The sequence below is a fragment of the Plectropomus leopardus genome, chromosome 16, assembly GCF_026936395.1.
Source record: "Plectropomus leopardus strain MGB_pleo_1.0 chromosome 16, ASM2693639v1, whole genome shotgun sequence".
NCBI lineage: Eukaryota > Metazoa > Chordata > Actinopteri > Perciformes > Serranidae > Plectropomus > Plectropomus leopardus.
This window is the reverse complement of record NC_142191.1, coordinates 10,268,325-10,285,447: the sequence shown is the minus strand read 5'-3', so window position 1 is coordinate 10,285,447 and position 17,123 is coordinate 10,268,325. Positions and strand designations below refer to the sequence as shown.

General features: G+C 40.6%; 1 protein-coding gene across 1 annotated transcript in view; it reads right to left on the bottom strand.

Moving 5' to 3' along the window:
* The window catches only part of sgk1 (serum/glucocorticoid regulated kinase 1), a 47,363-nt gene that overhangs the window by 26,671 nt on the left and 3,569 nt on the right, over positions 1-17,123 (bottom strand). Inside the window, exon 2 of the mRNA XM_042502982.2 lies at positions 14,333-14,572. Within this exon, the coding sequence (XP_042358916.1) occupies positions 14,333-14,572 (240 nt within the window). The remainder of the gene's footprint in view (positions 1-14,332; positions 14,573-17,123) is intronic.

The window sequence follows — 17,123 nt, the reverse complement described above, 5'->3', positions numbered from 1 at the left end:
ACTATCACTATCACTCTCCTTAGGCTTGCACTCCTCTGATAAAAACAGTAATTTTACCTTGCAGAACACAGGAGCTGCCTCCGCTGCCTCAATTAGTCTGTTTGTGACTTTAGTGAATTTGAACTAACTTCAAAACATCAAAGTCACACAATAACACTAAATTAACAACTGAGGAAGCAGTAAAACTGCAAATCCTGTGTTCTGCAATGTAAAATTACGGTATTTGTCAATGAAGTCTATAGTCTATTTATATATATGTATATATATATATGTATGTATATATATATATATATATATATATATATTTATATATATGTATATATACTGTATATATACAGTTTACAAAGACTGATAATTATGCTCACTCAGTTGTGTAGATCCTTTTACAACTACAGTACTGTCAGAAAAATCATGATGACAGAGCAGTATGGAGGTGACAAAGGCATTTAATAATATTTGCTGAACCAAACAATCTGACAGACTCAGATTAATATAACAAGTTTCTCTATTCATAGCTGCTGTTTTGCAGCATAAATCATTTCTGTTATTCTGTCTATCCAGGTCCAGTAATACCTCTAGGCCTACGCACAATTCACAATAAATAAGGACAATGTTTATTGCCGTGTTATTACCCAGCCTATGGCCGTGTTTCCTGGTAACCCCCTTTTTGTTTCGTCCTGCTTACCCCTTCCTGTCCTCTACCAGCTCCCCTTGGTGGTGCAACTCCACCTCTAACAAGCTGTGTGATGTCCCACATATGTCGGAGCATCAAAGAGTAATGAAACGAGGGGAAGGCAAGAGAGCGTCGGTAGGGGGGGAATCATAAAGTAGAGGAAGGGAATGAGCTGCGAGCGGAGATACGGAGACAACGAAAAATATGTTTGACTGACAAAAAGATAAACAGAGAGAATGAGAGTGTGAGATAGTCTTACATAAGCCGTCCCGTTCCTTGTCTGAGATAAGAGTCGCTCATTAACACCAAGGTCACTGCTCTTTCTTCTCTCTTTCTTTCTCCCGCTTCTGTTCCTAGATCGCAAACACAAGGTTTTTATAATGAATGGGGGGGGGGGGGCAAAGATAATTCAGGTAGTCCAAATGGAATTGAAACACCAACTACAGTGAGTCCCATGGGAGATTAAGTCTTAGAAAAACAGTTTGGAGCCAAAGAAAGAGAGAGAGTGAACCTGAAAAATGAGAGCAAGTATCTATCAAACAAGACAGCAGGACGGAGAGAACTGTATTGTTATTGTTGAACAGAGACCAAGGGGTAAGTTTGGGATTTCAAGATTGGGATACTGACCCTAAGAAGCTTTGCCATTTTCATCCTCAGGGGTCATATCCTGACTCTTTTCATCTTTAAATCCTGAGGAGCACCGAGGTCTCTGAACTCTGACTTCCTGGCAATCATGGCCACTCACTGCAAGTTTTCCTAGAAATTAAAAAGCCATCCTCTCTCTGGACTTTCTTAGCATTTTGTCCCACATTTCTCTCTCTATTTCCCTCATTTCTATAAACAGAAAAAGAAGAATACATTTATGTGGCACAGAGCCTATTTACTCACTGCAGAGGCTATTATGAGATTTGTTTCATTCCCCTTTTGATTCGAAATGAAGCCTCTCCTCCTGTTTCACTGAGATAGTCAAATGTTTCACATTGCACAAGCACAGTTGGACCAAATTGGCCAAAGGTGAAAACACTGGATCACTGACTTTGAAAACACTGCAATATGTATTCAAATAATCATGGCTCATTTTGTTTTGGATGATTGAGGTTAAAATGATTTCACCACCTAATTCCAGAAAAGTAACTGGATGCCAAGTTGCTCTTGAATAATAAAACTGGATATGAAATTTGCAGATATTTGTGAATGACCGTGCACGCAAAAAATAGTCTACAACCATGTTAGCAGCTCTGTGAGCGGCTCTTTGAGAGTGTACTTATAGGCATGTAGCTCAGAGTGGTAATGCTAATATGCTGCTTTTTACCAGGTATATAGGGCAGTTAAGACATGACAATACATTCTCATCCCAAGTCATCACATATAGCCGCTTTGTCGGTGGACTTGCACATCTACATACACTCTAAGCATCCCTCTGTGTCTGCTGTTGATGTTCGTGATGCTACAACTGACACCAGGATGTCAACAAAAAAAACACGGTTAGGATTAGGCTATAAAGGCACAGATTGTTAGGTTTAGGCAACAAAAGCAGGCAAGCAACACCGGGACGTCAACAAAAGGTGGTTAGGTTTCAAAAAAAAGCTAACACCAGGTTCATGGATGAAAGTCCAGAGAGTCCCATCTGCCACTCTGCTCACCCTTTCGCCCTATAGCGACCTTCCAGCTCCGTACACTACATTGTCTCTGGCAGTGTTTTAACCTGACATTATCCATCCACATATCATACTTCTGTGCCAGGTTCCTTATGGCTGCGTTGTCAGCTGACAACGCAAGTCCGCATATCACACTGCCACACCAGGTGAAGTCCAGCTGACCGGTGGTGTATCATCACTACACAAAAGGTTCTGTCCGACTCTGTTACAAACGATGACTTCAGAATGAGAATGGGCTGACATTTACCATGTTCAGCATTTTGCGTGTAATCATGCTAACAATTATTGGACTAAATACAAAATTAAGCTGAGGCTAATGGGAATGTGATTATTTTTCAGGTATTTAGTCACAAAGCAGAGTAATCCATCCAATAGTTGTTGAGACATTCCAATCAAAAACACAAATGTCAACCAACTGTAGACAGTAAATCAAGTTAATCACTTTTCTGTGACCGTCATATATGTTGTCTGCCACTAATAGGGCTGCTATATTTTACTTTATATATTACAAATTCTCGTTTGGATCGAAATGTTGAAGCAAGCAAACAAACAAATGACTAAATCCAAAATTGAACCAAAGAATCTGACCATCAGTGCAAAATGTTCCTCCATAGCATGCCAATACACCAATTTTGCATTTTTTCGGGGAGTGTTTGATGAGAGATTATTTCATTTTATGAGATTATTTCCCTTTTGTGTTGCTGCCTGACATTGGACTTTGGTCATGGATCTTAAGTATTCTGCCCCACAAAACCAGAAAACCGTAAGGCTGACCTGCACTGCAAATGCAATAACAGGAAGACTAGTAGGTCTGAGCCTTTCCAAGCACAACAAAATGCAGTAATAAAGCACAACTACAATAGCTTGTTGTGCACTGCTAAAGCCATGAGTAAGCATATTGTCTGTGTGGAAGCAGATCAGGTCAACGCTAAGCCTAGTTGTCGAGTGTGAGCCATAAGCCCCAAACCTCAGTGCACAAAGCAGTTTCAATAGAGCTGAGTGTGTGAATGGAAGAAAAAAAGTTAGACTGCATAGTCAGGGTGCTGCTGCTGAGCCTCTGTGGCGCAGCAGTTTCTTGGCATTAGCTTTGGAACATCAAGATGGAAGATGGGATTAGCCGGGTTCTCAGGGTAGATTAGAACAACAATAATTCCCAAATTCCCTCACAATGAGACTCGAAAGGGAGGATGCTCCCTTTTTTTCTTGGGAGGGAGGAGTTTTGATGCTAGTGCATCTGTCTGATACTGGTATTAAGCCACAGGAGGTGTAGATACTGATATATCCTACATCATAGTCAATTTTATATCAGTTAATATGCCTAACCATCAGTATTTATCAGATGTCGTTATCATTCAACGCCTTTCCTAAAGCACACTTGCACTGAAAGTATTATCAGAAATAACACTGTGTCACATCTGTTTAGTCACTTTCCTTAAATTTCTCGACATCTACATGTATCTTGCACTAAATCCCGCCAAATCCCTTTGTTATCTGTGTCAAACCAGACATAGATTAGTCAGGGTGGCTCTTAAAATCACAAGCAGCCTGCCTTACTTTTACTTCTCCTGCTACTCTCTAGCTTCTAGGGTTGGGTAAAACATGACAAAGCTAATTCACACATCCCTCTGTGTCACGACAAATCCAGGAAAATGCAGCCAAGGTATAAAGGGCCTTTTCTGTTCATCTCCTTCTTGTGCTGTGCCAGAGAAAGCCTGTGTAATACTGCAGTAACAATGGAAACAAATGCATTGTGCCATTTTTTACATCTACAGTGAGCAAAGAAGAGAGATCGCGCAAGAAGAGCAAGTTTATTACCCCAACCACATTCTTCCACTGCCAGAGCACTTGGCTTTGGAACAAAAGAATAGCAAAGGATTAGCAGTTTTCCATTGCTAAGTGTATGCTAAACAGTGGTAGCTTGGAACAGCTTTCCAGGCTCTGGGAGGGTTCCCTCATTTAAATGCTTCTTAAATATGTTTAAACCAAATGATAGAAAAATATGAGTCATCACAATTGAGAGAGCAATGGATAGTGGAAGGAAAAGGTTTTAAAGTGTATACAGGGTTCATAAACATTTTTACCAATAAACAACATGACTTTTCCATGACTCTGAGACAGACTTAAAAGACCATAACTTCTCTGAGATGAGCATTTATACTCCAAATCATTTTTTTTCATTAATATATAATAGCTTTTTAAAAATATACATTATTTAAAAAACGTGAATTCAGAACAGGACTAAAACTACTACTATTTGAATACCAGAATATTTGAATTAGCCAAAAAACGGTTAAAAAAGGTCCGGGCCTTGTTGGATGATTTGTGATTTTTTTCTTTTTTTTTTTTAAATTGGGCTTTTTTAATTTGCAATGTCTGAAGAAAAGTTTTCTTTTTTATTTTGGGTGATATTTTTTAGGAAAACATTGGACTGGACTGGACTTTTTTTTCTATATTTTTTAAAAGAACATTTTCCTTTCTCCTCAGAAATCCCCCAAAAGACATCACAGCCAGAAACCTTAAAAAACTGAGAATAACACTGGATTTTCACATTTCTAGCAATTCTTGGACACATCATATATTATTACACAGGTTTGTGAAACAGGTTTTCAAAACTTTAAGGGTATATTTAGTTTTCCAAAACCTTTTCAGCCATGGAAATGGTTATTTGTGTATTCAATGATTTCTCCAGGTTTTTCATGACTGTTTGAGTCCTGGATATAGGGCAAGGCTTTGATAGAGGAACATCAATGTAGGAATTAGGTGAAGAGTTTTCAACAGACAGCCAAATGACTCTATCGGGTATTGCCAGGAGGTTGAGTAAACTGCTAAACTTATACAAACTGGCTTCATACCAACGCTCAGCTGGCACCTCACCAGTTTCATTACTAAGCACAGAAGCTAAAAGACTCAGGGGGTTCTGACTTGTGGCATTTATGTGGGGTGAATGTGAATATTTGCTGAGGTCTTCAACAAGGACAAAAAGTTCTGAGTCAATTAGCTGAAAAATAGAAGTTTGGCATTTTCTCCCTGGTATTGGTACAGTATGCATGACAAGCCAACCACTTTGAGAGGGATTTTGGCTCCCAGTACTCTCTGTGTAACTCTTTGTATCAAATATAATTGGACCTTGTGAGTTGTTCCTCTTAATTCCTTTTTATTCCCAACACAACCTAAAAACCGCTTTGACACTGATGCAATTCACGACAGCTACAGCCGGAATTCAAGTGAGGCTTTTTTTTTAAGGCAACCTGTTTGGTGTGTGTGTGGAGAGAGGACCAAGGTCTTTAGCCCTAAACCCTCTTTTTGAGTGCCACCTCTCCCCTCCAAACAGTTACAAGAGATAATGGGTAAAATTTCCCCTATGAAATGGGACAACACTTCACAGCCCTGATATATGATTGGTATGTATGTATGTATGTTTTATTGCAAGGGCTGCTGGCAACCTTTTGCGGTTGTCAGGACTCTCGTGATTTGTTCACAACTTAAGTTTCAAGCTATCAATCAATCAAACAATTCAACCAATAAAAAGGAAAACAAACACTGCTTCATTACATGGCCAATAGAATAATGTTAGTCAGTACATTAGCAGCCCCTGCTACTACCTTCTTTGTTGTCATTTTTGTGTCCCTTCATGGTTGTTTTTCCCCCTTTTTTGTCTTTGTGTCTCTTTGCAGTCATTTTGAGTTCCCTCTGGGTCAGTATTTCACTTTTGGACCCGAAGTGTCAAGGGGGCTCCCGACACTTTGGGCCCCTGGACCTCTGCCCAGTAGGCCTGTGCAATAATCCAGAGAGTACTGGGAGCCAAAATCCCCCTCCAAGTGGTTGGCTTGTCATGCATAGTGTAACAATATCAGGGAGAAACTTCTGCGTGTGCACTTTTGAATAGTTCAGCTAATTGATTCAAAACTTTTCGCACTGATATTAGAGAAGTCAGTTCCTCATAACTTTCTGTTTGAGGTGTGTCTCTGAGAAACCTTCATTTGGAGGGTCATGTAGCCTAAACACTTCGCCCTACCACTCTATCCCAACAAGAATTGGGACACCCTACCCCTAAACATGAAAAAAGAACAAATGACAGTGATGTTCAAGGGTTAAGTGGTTTATTGGGCTTCGGCCCAAGTGTTATCCAGAAGAGACATGGGCAACAAAGTTCACGAGTTCATCAGGTGCACCAAGTTATCTAATACAACACCCCTGCAATAAATAATAGATGTTAGCTGAGACTGTGTCAAAGAGTCCACAGTCCCCTCTGAGTTTGTGGTGTTGAATAAGTCTGTAATATTGCCCTAAATATTGTTGAAAAACCACTAACACATATATTTAGATGAATCAGCAGCAAATCAAGAATTTTCCACTCAGTATTCAGAGCTAAACAGCTACTGGAGTCCAGAGTTCATATCCTTTCCTCCAAAACGTCAGTGCCAGTAAAAAGTCACCATCTTTGAATATGACACACAAACCATTAACCATTAGCTCCATTAAGAAGTGATCTACTGCCTCCCAGAATGCCGAAGTAAGGCATTTCACAGATAAGACTACGTCAAGAGCAAAAGCCTGGAGATCAGAGTCCAACAGAAAAGCATTCTCACAGCACATGCACCATAAAAGCAGGAAATTTTTATTCGATGGTAACAGCCAATATGTGGGCCAAAGGAGAGGGCATTTCTACTTCAAACATCCCCCTAAATTACAGTCTGATTAAACACTGGGGGTGTAATCACAAACATTCTGACAATACTCTGAGAGAGCTCCTAACTTAGGCTAAAACTTTGTAGCAAGGAGTCCTAGCTTAGAAGTGATTTAGGAAAGGTCTCAGAGCATTTCAGAGCAAGGAAGAGACAGAAACTTATACTTTAGTGAAGAGGCGTTGACCCTGTTACTAGGTATGACACATGCTTTTAACAGATGTGATTCGTTGTCACAAATATACTCTTTTGTGAGTCTTCAAGATGTGTACATCCAGTGGAATTAAAAAGAACTGCATCACAATATGAGACTGAAAGCGCTGTTTGTGTGACCACACTGCTGCACTGTTGCATTTTTCCAGTTACCAAATGATCACTTTATTTCTGGCATTATATTATATTGTTACTTATTGAGTTGTTATTGAGTTAGGTTAGAGATGTGAGTGCATCTCTAATGAGATCGCCTACAAACATGATCCCTGCCCCATCTAACCTATGGCATTTCATTAACTCACTGCCATCCAGTATTTGGACAATATTACTCCTGTCTCTTTGTCTTTCCACCATTTTCTCCAAGACATTCTTTAGTCTCTTAAAAGTCTTAATCTCTACTCCTAACAGTTTTTCACCTTAGGAGCTCTCTTAAGGACAAGATGCTTTATTAACTTTTATCTTTACCAGCACCTAGTCTGAAATTGAAGAAGGAAATCTTAGCAAATGTCAATATTCTACGAATGTTCTTAGAACTGCATCACTAGGGGCAACTTTTAGCACTACGAAGCTTTGTGAATACAGCCCCTGAATTGTATTTGCACTTGTCATCGACTCACAGTCTCAACTGACAAAATCTTTGCACGAAGTCAGCCCACAATCAATTGCTTCCTCCCAGTCTCATTCACTGCCTCTCTGCATTAGCATTTGTGGGCAGGGAATTGTCACCACTGAGGGAGAACGAGAACGGTAGATTTGTCACAGGTCACTTCCCTCTGTTTTGTCAATGTGGAGAACCAAGTATTATGGCCAACTTTCACATGGGAGACAAATTTTAGACTGCCACTGATCATCTTTTGTTTTTAAATTATGAGAACAAAGGTATGATCAAGCTTTTAGTTACAGCTGACTCCAACAAAACATTAACAAGATGAACTCACTTCACCGACAAACGAGTGTTCTGGAAATTCATATGCAGTTTTTCTCCCTCTACTTTCAGCTGAGATCTAATCAATAGTCGACAACATCTCACAGGCTGCATGGGACTAGATAAAAATCACTGTTCTTCTTGGTCACGCTTGGCTTCGCTCATCTCCCTGGATTTCAACACCCTCCATGCTTCACTTCCTGTCTTCCTTCCTTCCCTCTCCCTTACTTTCTCCTGCATGAATGAGTTTTGGACAGTAAACGTAAATGGGACCAGCGTGGGTCAGAAGTTACTGGACAAAGTTGGTGTTTAAACCATACTGGGTACACTGACTGATTAACAACACAATCACCTGATCCATGGCCAATCGGCCCCTGGGTACAGATATGGCCCCACCACCTTTCCTACATAGAACCATGACACAGAGTCTTTGTAATTCTTTAACCTTTTTTGATCTTTTTTATTTGTGTCTCTCTGTAGTCATTACATAAATCTTTTTGACCATTTGTGGTTGTTTTGCCACTTGTTAAGTCTCTGTTAATGTCTTTATGTGTCTTTGCAGCTGTTTTGCATCTCTTTGTGTCAATTTGTAGTAGTTTTGAGTCTCTTTGTAGTCATTTTGTGTCTCCTTGTGGTTGTTTTGCCTTTGTTCGTAGTCTTTATGAGTCTCTGTGTTTCTCTTTGCAATGTTTTTTTATATATATATCTCATTTAAGTAGTTTTGAGTCTCTTTGTAGGTATTTTGTGTCTCTCTCTTTGGAAGTGTCACTTTGTGGATGTTTTGCTCCTTTTCATAGACTTAAATAGTCTCTTTGCAGCTGTTTTGTGTCTCTCTGTAGTTGTTTTCTGCCTCTTTATAGTTGTTCTGTGTCTCTTTGTAGTTATTTGGAGTCTCACTGTGGTTGTTTTGCATCTTTCTGTTGTCTTTGTGTCTCTCAACAGCTGTTTTGCTTTTTCTGGTGGTTGTTTTGTGTCTCTTTGTATTCATCTTGAGTCTTTTCCTCATCCATGACCCGATTCATAACCAAAACAGGCCATAAAGAAACAGAAATAATGGTAGTGAGCAAATTAGGTAACGTCTATGAGGTTATATAACACATAATGTAAAAATAGAATATAATAGAGCCATTTTGCTGCTATGTTTTGTTTGTTATCTGACTTGATGAGAAGTTCCATTAGCGCTGTAGATTACAGTATGCAATCTAAAGATTCATGACAAGTACTGCAACTGTGGGGCAAGAGAGATAACATACTGGGACAACCAGCAGTCAGCAAAAGTTCATGTTCTTTTCATTTTTGATTAAGTCTTCATCAAGAACAGTACAGGCTTGATGTAAGAGATTAGTGGAAAAGCTGCGTTTGCATTAGCTTTGAGTGTGTGTGTGTGGCGGGGGGGTGGGGGGGTAGTATCTGACGGTCTGTTGGTGCATACACAGGACAGTACAGGACGTCCTTATCAGGAGGATTTATATGCTTTTGATTTCTGGTCATGCTCAGGCAGCAGGACAGATGCTCTGACCTCATCCTCTATCTCCTAATAAAACTGTCCTCTCAGCTCCTCTCATCTCTCTCTCTCTCTCTCTCTATCACTGCTGTTTCCTGTGTTTATGTCCTAAGCTCCACCATTTTCCCTCTCTGGCCATTATTGTTTAGCCTTCGTCCATTTTTATTTCTAGTTTCCTCCAAATGACCCATCTTTACAGTAAACCTCCCCTCCTGTCTTCCTTTATTATCTCTGCAATTATCACCCCACTGGAAAAAAAAACGCAGGCATCATAAATTTGGTACACTGATTTCATAATATCATAACAGCGCCATAAAGTTGGTCTATATTTAGCTTTGGCCCTGATCGCCTCATCAAAAGCAGCTGCAGGGTGAAGGCTATGCAAAGCACTGGGTCAAGGCTAAGCTAAGCTACCTGCATTTTAAATGGTGCTGATGCTTTGTAATGAGAAACTACAATTACCGACATGCCTCTGTGCAACCCCACATCCAATTAGACATATGTGTAAAATCTGAGTATATGAATTATATTATGAGTTCTAGCCAAAAACATGTTGTATGAGCATGTGACCTTCACTTTTGACCTTCAACCACTAGATTCTGATCAATTCATTTCTGAATCTAAGTGGAAGTTTCTGCCAAATTTGAGGAAATTCCCTTCAGGCCATCTTCAGATAATGTGCATGCAACAATGAGATGGATGCGTGATCATAGCGACCCTTGACCTGTGACCACCAAAATCTAATTAGCTAATCCTTGAGTCCACTTGAATGTTTGTGCCAAATTTTAAGAAATTCCCTCACGGTGTTCTTGAGATATGGCGTTCGCAAGAATGAGACAGACAAGGTCACAGTGACCTTGACATTTGACCAATAACCAATATCCTTTAAATTTATGCTAAATTTAAAGAAATTCCCTCATGGCTTTCTTGAGATATTGCGTTCACCAGAATGGACAGAAAGACAGCCCAAATAATGCCTCTGGCCTCGATTATCTTGGAAGGATAAAAAATAAAAATAAAAAGCGGCTATGATGTATTTTTAATGAGGAGTAGGTGAGTAATCTGTCAGGGAAGCCTATTTGTAGAGAGAACAATGTTGGTATGTCTTTATATTAATTCAAATATTTCAGAGTTCTTGATTTATTTATTTTCTGCCTCTAAGGGGTTACTGAAAACTTTCATTTCTGTTCATATGCGGCTCCTCTGGCAACAAACAACTTCATTTTGCCGCCAGGCACAGAATAACACATCCAAAAGCTTCTGCTTACAATGAATGTAATGCAGAAAAGCTAATATTTAGCATTCAGTACTTAACAATACAACACACTTAAGGCAAACTAACAAACTTCTCGATTTACAACAGCATAAAAAGTAAAAAAATGAAGAGCATTGTGGTATTAGACCGTGACAAATGTCCTCTGAGCTTTCCCTTCTGTCTCTGCACACTTAAGAGTAAGCTGACACTGTCTGTCAACATCTGGCGTCTTATTCATCTCCTCTTCCTCTAAAATGTGACAGCAGCCTCTCGGCGTCATCACCACCGCTTTCGTAAGTCTTGAGTCTGAGGCGCTTGTTAGACAGCGACTGATATGGTTCACTTTGATGGGCTGACAAATTTCATAGTGAAGCTTTGCTCATTTGCATTGGATCCATGCCGTGGGTGGCCTCTTCAAGCACGGAGCAGCGCGATTGGCATGCGAAGGGGAAATGTTTCTGTAACTGCTCTATTTGTTGAACAAGTGTCACGCTCTGCAAGTGTTTGGCAAACCAACTTTGAGGGCCTGAAGTATTTGGACAGCGAGATATGGTACAGTATGTTGGGGACAGTACAGTACAGAACATGACGTCTGTGTGCTGACTTTTGCAACACAAATGCAACACAAAGTCAAATACAGGAAGAGTGCAATTCAGGTCATATTAAGGTTGTGCACCTGACTAATACTGTATGTTGTAAGTTTCCAGCGGTCAATCAATGATTGACTCTTGGATCATAAACCCACATGAGGAGCAACTATACATAAATCCAGTGACCATGTGTGTCTTGCCAAGTTGCAGTGTCTGCTGCTGTTTGCCGACAGTGACAGCAGCAAAGGTTGTTAATTTTTTAAATGAATCAGCTAACTGATGACAAACTTTGACTTAAAATTTAACAGGCTGTTCCCATGCCATCCCATCAGAAGGAATTTAAAAAAAGAAAAAGACAGCCTAAATCATAGCCCAGGCAACTTTAATCAAAGTACAGATAAATTTAAGAAATAAACTGTGTTGAACAACCACAACACAACGGTCACCAGTTGGTCAACACCTGTCAACATGGTGCGTTCTGTTTGTGATGCCAACTGAATTATGTTTACTTTGTGGTTAAAGTTGAAGTTTGCCACTATTGTTGAAGCATTTGAAAACTGCACAGGCTCTTTATAATGTTGTCAAAAGTAAAGTTATATAATTATACACTTTATTCTTTAGACAGCTTGCTTTGATACATATTAAAGGGAGACACAGGCGATGTAATGCCAATTTGTTTGTACTTTTGGTACAGTCCTGTTTAACTCCACACTCCTGCACTGACTTCATGCACATGCACACACTCTGTAGTGGAGACCAGCTATGACTCACCACAGAGTCGGCTAGGGGGTTAAAGATGTGTGTGTGGGGGGGCACCACCCATTAATTCTGCACACACACCGGTTATCTCCAGTGAGACATTAGTGACAGATCTATTGGTTGCGAGGGCAAGAGGTGGAATTGATGGAGAGATAGAGTGAGACAGAAGTGCCTGGAAGAAAACCAGAGCAAAATGGAGAGAAAAAACTGAAGGGCTGCAGTAAAGAGAATCGAGTGATGGACAACAGCACAGTCCTGTTTTATATTCTCACACGATTCGGCGTTGTTTCTCAGCACACACACTCTCACATGCAAACACACACAGTACACATTGTGTGGCTTTGTCTTGCTGGGACAGTGATGACTCATTCTCTCCTGTCGCCCATGGGACTGGAGAAACACACACACACACACACACACACACACACACACACACACACACACACACTCGTACACACACACAAGAGCGGGGAGTCAATTGATGGGTACAATGATTGATGGGCGTGGGATGGCTATTATGATGGCAGTTGCAAGGACAACCTGGACACCTGCAGCAGCATTTGTGTGAATGGACTAGTGTGTGTTTGGGTGAGGCGTTTGTTTACAGCGTTCATTTTTTTCATTTAATTCTTAATACGATATTCATGTACTCTGCCGAATGCCTCCTGTTCCACTTTCAGAAACACCAGCCTGTGGTGAGCAACAACAAGTTTTTTTTGTTTTTTTTTTATAAACACCCCAGCCTTCTTAGTGTTTATGTTACATAACAACACTCGTGGTGGAGCTTAAAGGGAGAATAAAGACAAACAGAACAATGTCTAGAGTCCTGTTAGTGCCTAATTTGCTTCTTTGACTATTTTTAATGAGCACTAATGGGCAAACAGAGGGAGCCGTGTAGGATAGGTGTTGTCACGGTGTGTGGTAGTTGCACCTGCAGGCCAGAGGAAGAGATTTGTGGTGAGAGGTTGGTGGGAAGAAGGGGTAGACTCTCCCTCTGTATGGCACTCATTATGAAATGGTTACATTGTCTTCATTTACCCCTTGAATTTTCAGTTAAATGTAAAGAAAGAGCTTATGTTGACATTGTACATTTCTGCAAACCACAGACCACAAACCATATGTTTCAATTGTACAATATTATGTAGCAGATATGTTGAAACAAAAAATGCTGTGGATAGTTTGTGGTTAAGTTTAGGAACAAAAAACACTTAGTCATGATTAGGAAAATATCACGTAAGGGCTTCTAATACCTGCTTTTATGGAACTATCCTGTCTGGAAACTCAGTAATGTCACAGTAAAAAAACGATCACATTTTATGGCACTATCCTTGGTGAAAAAATGCAACAGGTTGCCAAAAAATAACCACGTTGGTGGCTAAAACGCTGCTGGAAACAAAGCGACGACTCATTAAAATACAACCCTTTTTGTTGTCTGTTCGTCTTGAACATTGGTCTGCAGCGGCTGATATGATATGCATGAAATGCACAAATGTAAAATATAATATTCCTGCCGGAACATGTCCAGTTGTGTTTTAAAGCTTTAATCAGTGATTTTCCTCAGGATGCAGTGATGGTGCAAAGGTGCAGAGGTGCAGAGAAGCAAAAGACCCCAAAATGTTGAGCAGACTGAGCTTCTGTAGGAATGGGGGTCTTAAAGAGACACTAAAATGGAGTGTTTCAGACAGAGGGTGAATACAGGTGTTCCAGCACAGATAGTATGAGGAAGCTAAAGTGTTTTTTGATCATTAAAGCATGTTAGATATGTTTCAATAGAAATCCAAAATACAAGTATAAACCTGAAAACTAGCAAAATAGGTTCTTTTAAAGTTGTATTTACCTGTTTTTATCTAAATGAAGACTGAGCTTATTTCTCACTGCCTACAGCTGCATGCGTGAGGTGATGGATGATGCTTCAGTCGATTGAGTGTCACGGCGCACAGTGACTGACTACTGAGACAAATACACGACACACACACACACACACACACACACACACACACACACACACACACACACACACACACACACACACACACACTCTATCTCTTTTTGGGATTTGTTGCTCCTTACCTTGCAGCCCTTGCTCTTGTCATGGCCGCTGTTTTGCCCACTGGCTGGGCACGGTGAGCACGGTTCCTGGTGGTAGTACTGTCCGCCCTGCAGGCCGCCGTAGTGACAGCAGCCGTAAGGCGAAGGGAAGTGTGTGTACCACAGATCATCGGCCAGCGGACACTTTGGACAAGGGTAAAGGAGGCCTTTCCCTTGGGCTTTTTCTACACTCACTTTGGGGTTCCTCATCCATCTTCGTACCTGTGTAGGAAAGAAGCATTCAGGTTCAGGTTTTTTTCTTTTTATAAAAAAAAGGTTGGTTTGATCTCACTTTTACTTTGTTTTTGTGAGCACTCTTACAGGTACTCCAGAAATACCCACACACACACCTACACACTGTCAACCCTGCCAGCTGCAACCTTTGATCAGAGGAGTTTCTCATGTTATCCCTTATTACATGTCATTACAAGTGAGACACACACACACACACAGTCTCACTTCAAAGAGGCTCGCTTCTCTGCTGTGCCACAAGTTGGGCACTTGAATCAGAAAGGAGGCACACACTGAATTACATACATGGACAAAGCACAATGCTGATGGAACCTTTGAAAAATGATGAAGACGGACATCTATCGTGTCCAATCTTGTCTGACTTTCTTCAAAATCTTGACTTGACTCGCTTGACTTGCATTTATGTCAACAGTAATTCAGAAGGCTCTCCCTGCAGACGGGATCTCAATCCATATGTGGCTATTATGATGAATTATCACAAATTAAAAACCCTTTTACATCCTTGTCACTAACAGATGTTCACACTCTGTAGCCGTACAGAAAAATAATGAGTGCGATATTGTGTTATATGGTGAGATATCACTGGCACATGCGCAAATTGGTGCATAAGAGCACATTGCATACACACATTTCTCCTGCAGTGACTAAGACTTCCCAGAAAAGCCCTGTCACTACGCGTAAATTCCAGTGTGTGTGTATGTGTCCATTAGAGGGAAAGAAACATGAAGGACAGGTAATGAGGGTGGAGATGAAAGAAAAAAAAAGACACATACATGTAGGAGACCAAAGAAGAGAGAAAAGGCAGTATTTTCAGCCGTATGAAATCTCATCCTGCTGCGTGAATCGAACATTTAGCAAACACACATAGCAGGAGCAGTAGCCTATGTGACTGATCAACACAGAGTCCAGAAAGCTGTAACACACACACACACACACAAACACTGAGATTGAATGCCTGAGTCGAAGGGTAGCCAGACAGCACGTCAAGGCATGTCGAGCCTAAAGGAAAACAGACTTAGAAAAACACTCCGGCAGGTCAACACAAAAACAAACCAGCCACTGTTGGACTGGCTCACAAGTCTGATGAATCACAGCTAAAATAAGAAAACTACCACACAAGCTTCTTCACATGGTACACCATCATGGGATTGTTACAGCCAATTAGAGAATTTTTTTCTTTTGTTTTTTTTTTCATCATTATTTTCTAAGCAGAGTGAGAAATGTTTTGGCATTGTTCCTCCAGGGATCAAACAGTTCGCTGTCATGCTTCTTGTTCAACATGTCACCCTGACGATGATGAGAGGTGTGATCCGAAGCTTAACATTTATTCACCTCTGACACAAAAACACGGTGCTCACAGCAGCAGGGATGTTTTCCTTTTTTTCATGACCCACCTTAAAATTCAGTGAAGTGATGTACATTACATCATTGTGTTGACGGGTTTGTTTGTCTTTGGGAAACACGTCATATCTCAAAAGCTGCTGACTATGTTTTGATGTAACTTTGGAGAAATTTTGTATGTCAAAACTTTCCATACTGCCCAAAAAAACATGCTTTATCATTCACCGACTTCATTAAAAAATAAAATAAAAAATAAGGGGAAAATAATCCTAAAATCTAATGCTAGAGCACTGATGGTTGTGGTCACACGTTCTCATTCCAAGTTGTCATACATTACCCTCTAGGTATTCTTTTGCATCTGATATTGATGTTTTGGGGTGGCACTACCGTGACGTCAACTAATGCACATGGTGGGATTACGCTGGAGGTGCCTATGTGTAGACACCACAAGTTTGTTTTATCAATCAAGCACATGGCAATCAACCCCGGGACGTCAACTAAAAGCACATGTTGGCATGACTGTTTAGGTTTAGGCACATAATTTAGGCACATTACTACAAATAATTCAAATCTGAGGGAGCAGAAATGGAACTGTTTGTCGAGCCTGGCATGTTTTGAGTAAGTGGGAAGGGAACATCTGACTCCCACATGAAAGTCCAGGGTTTGTTAGATTCATTCACTGCCCCTCACGCCCGCCCTTCAGGGACCTTCGTGCTCCTTATATTACATCGTTACCGGCAGTGTTTCAACCTGAAACCGCTCTGAGGCATATCAAGCAGATGCGATTCGTTCCATCTGGCTGCGTTCTCAACTGATGCCGACTGTCCGTGTATCATGCTGCTACGGCAGGGTCCGTCCGGGGGTGTATCGTAACACCGCAAAACAGCTCTGTCTGGCCAATCGTTATCGTTATCGTTATCTTACTCCAAAATCACTGCAAAAGTGGCGGTGCTGGATTAATTCGGAATGAGAGTGGGCTGGGAATACCATCCTTAAAAATACTGTGCCAGAGGAAGCTTTCCTATGGTGCTGAATGTGCCAGGAAAAGCATTGGATATGCACAGTCCAAATTCACAAACAAAAACACACACACAAACACAAAGCCATTGATTTTACATTTCCTTCCATTATTTCCCTTACTCATTTGTATGATACAGTGCTCTGTCTGGACTCATGCTCT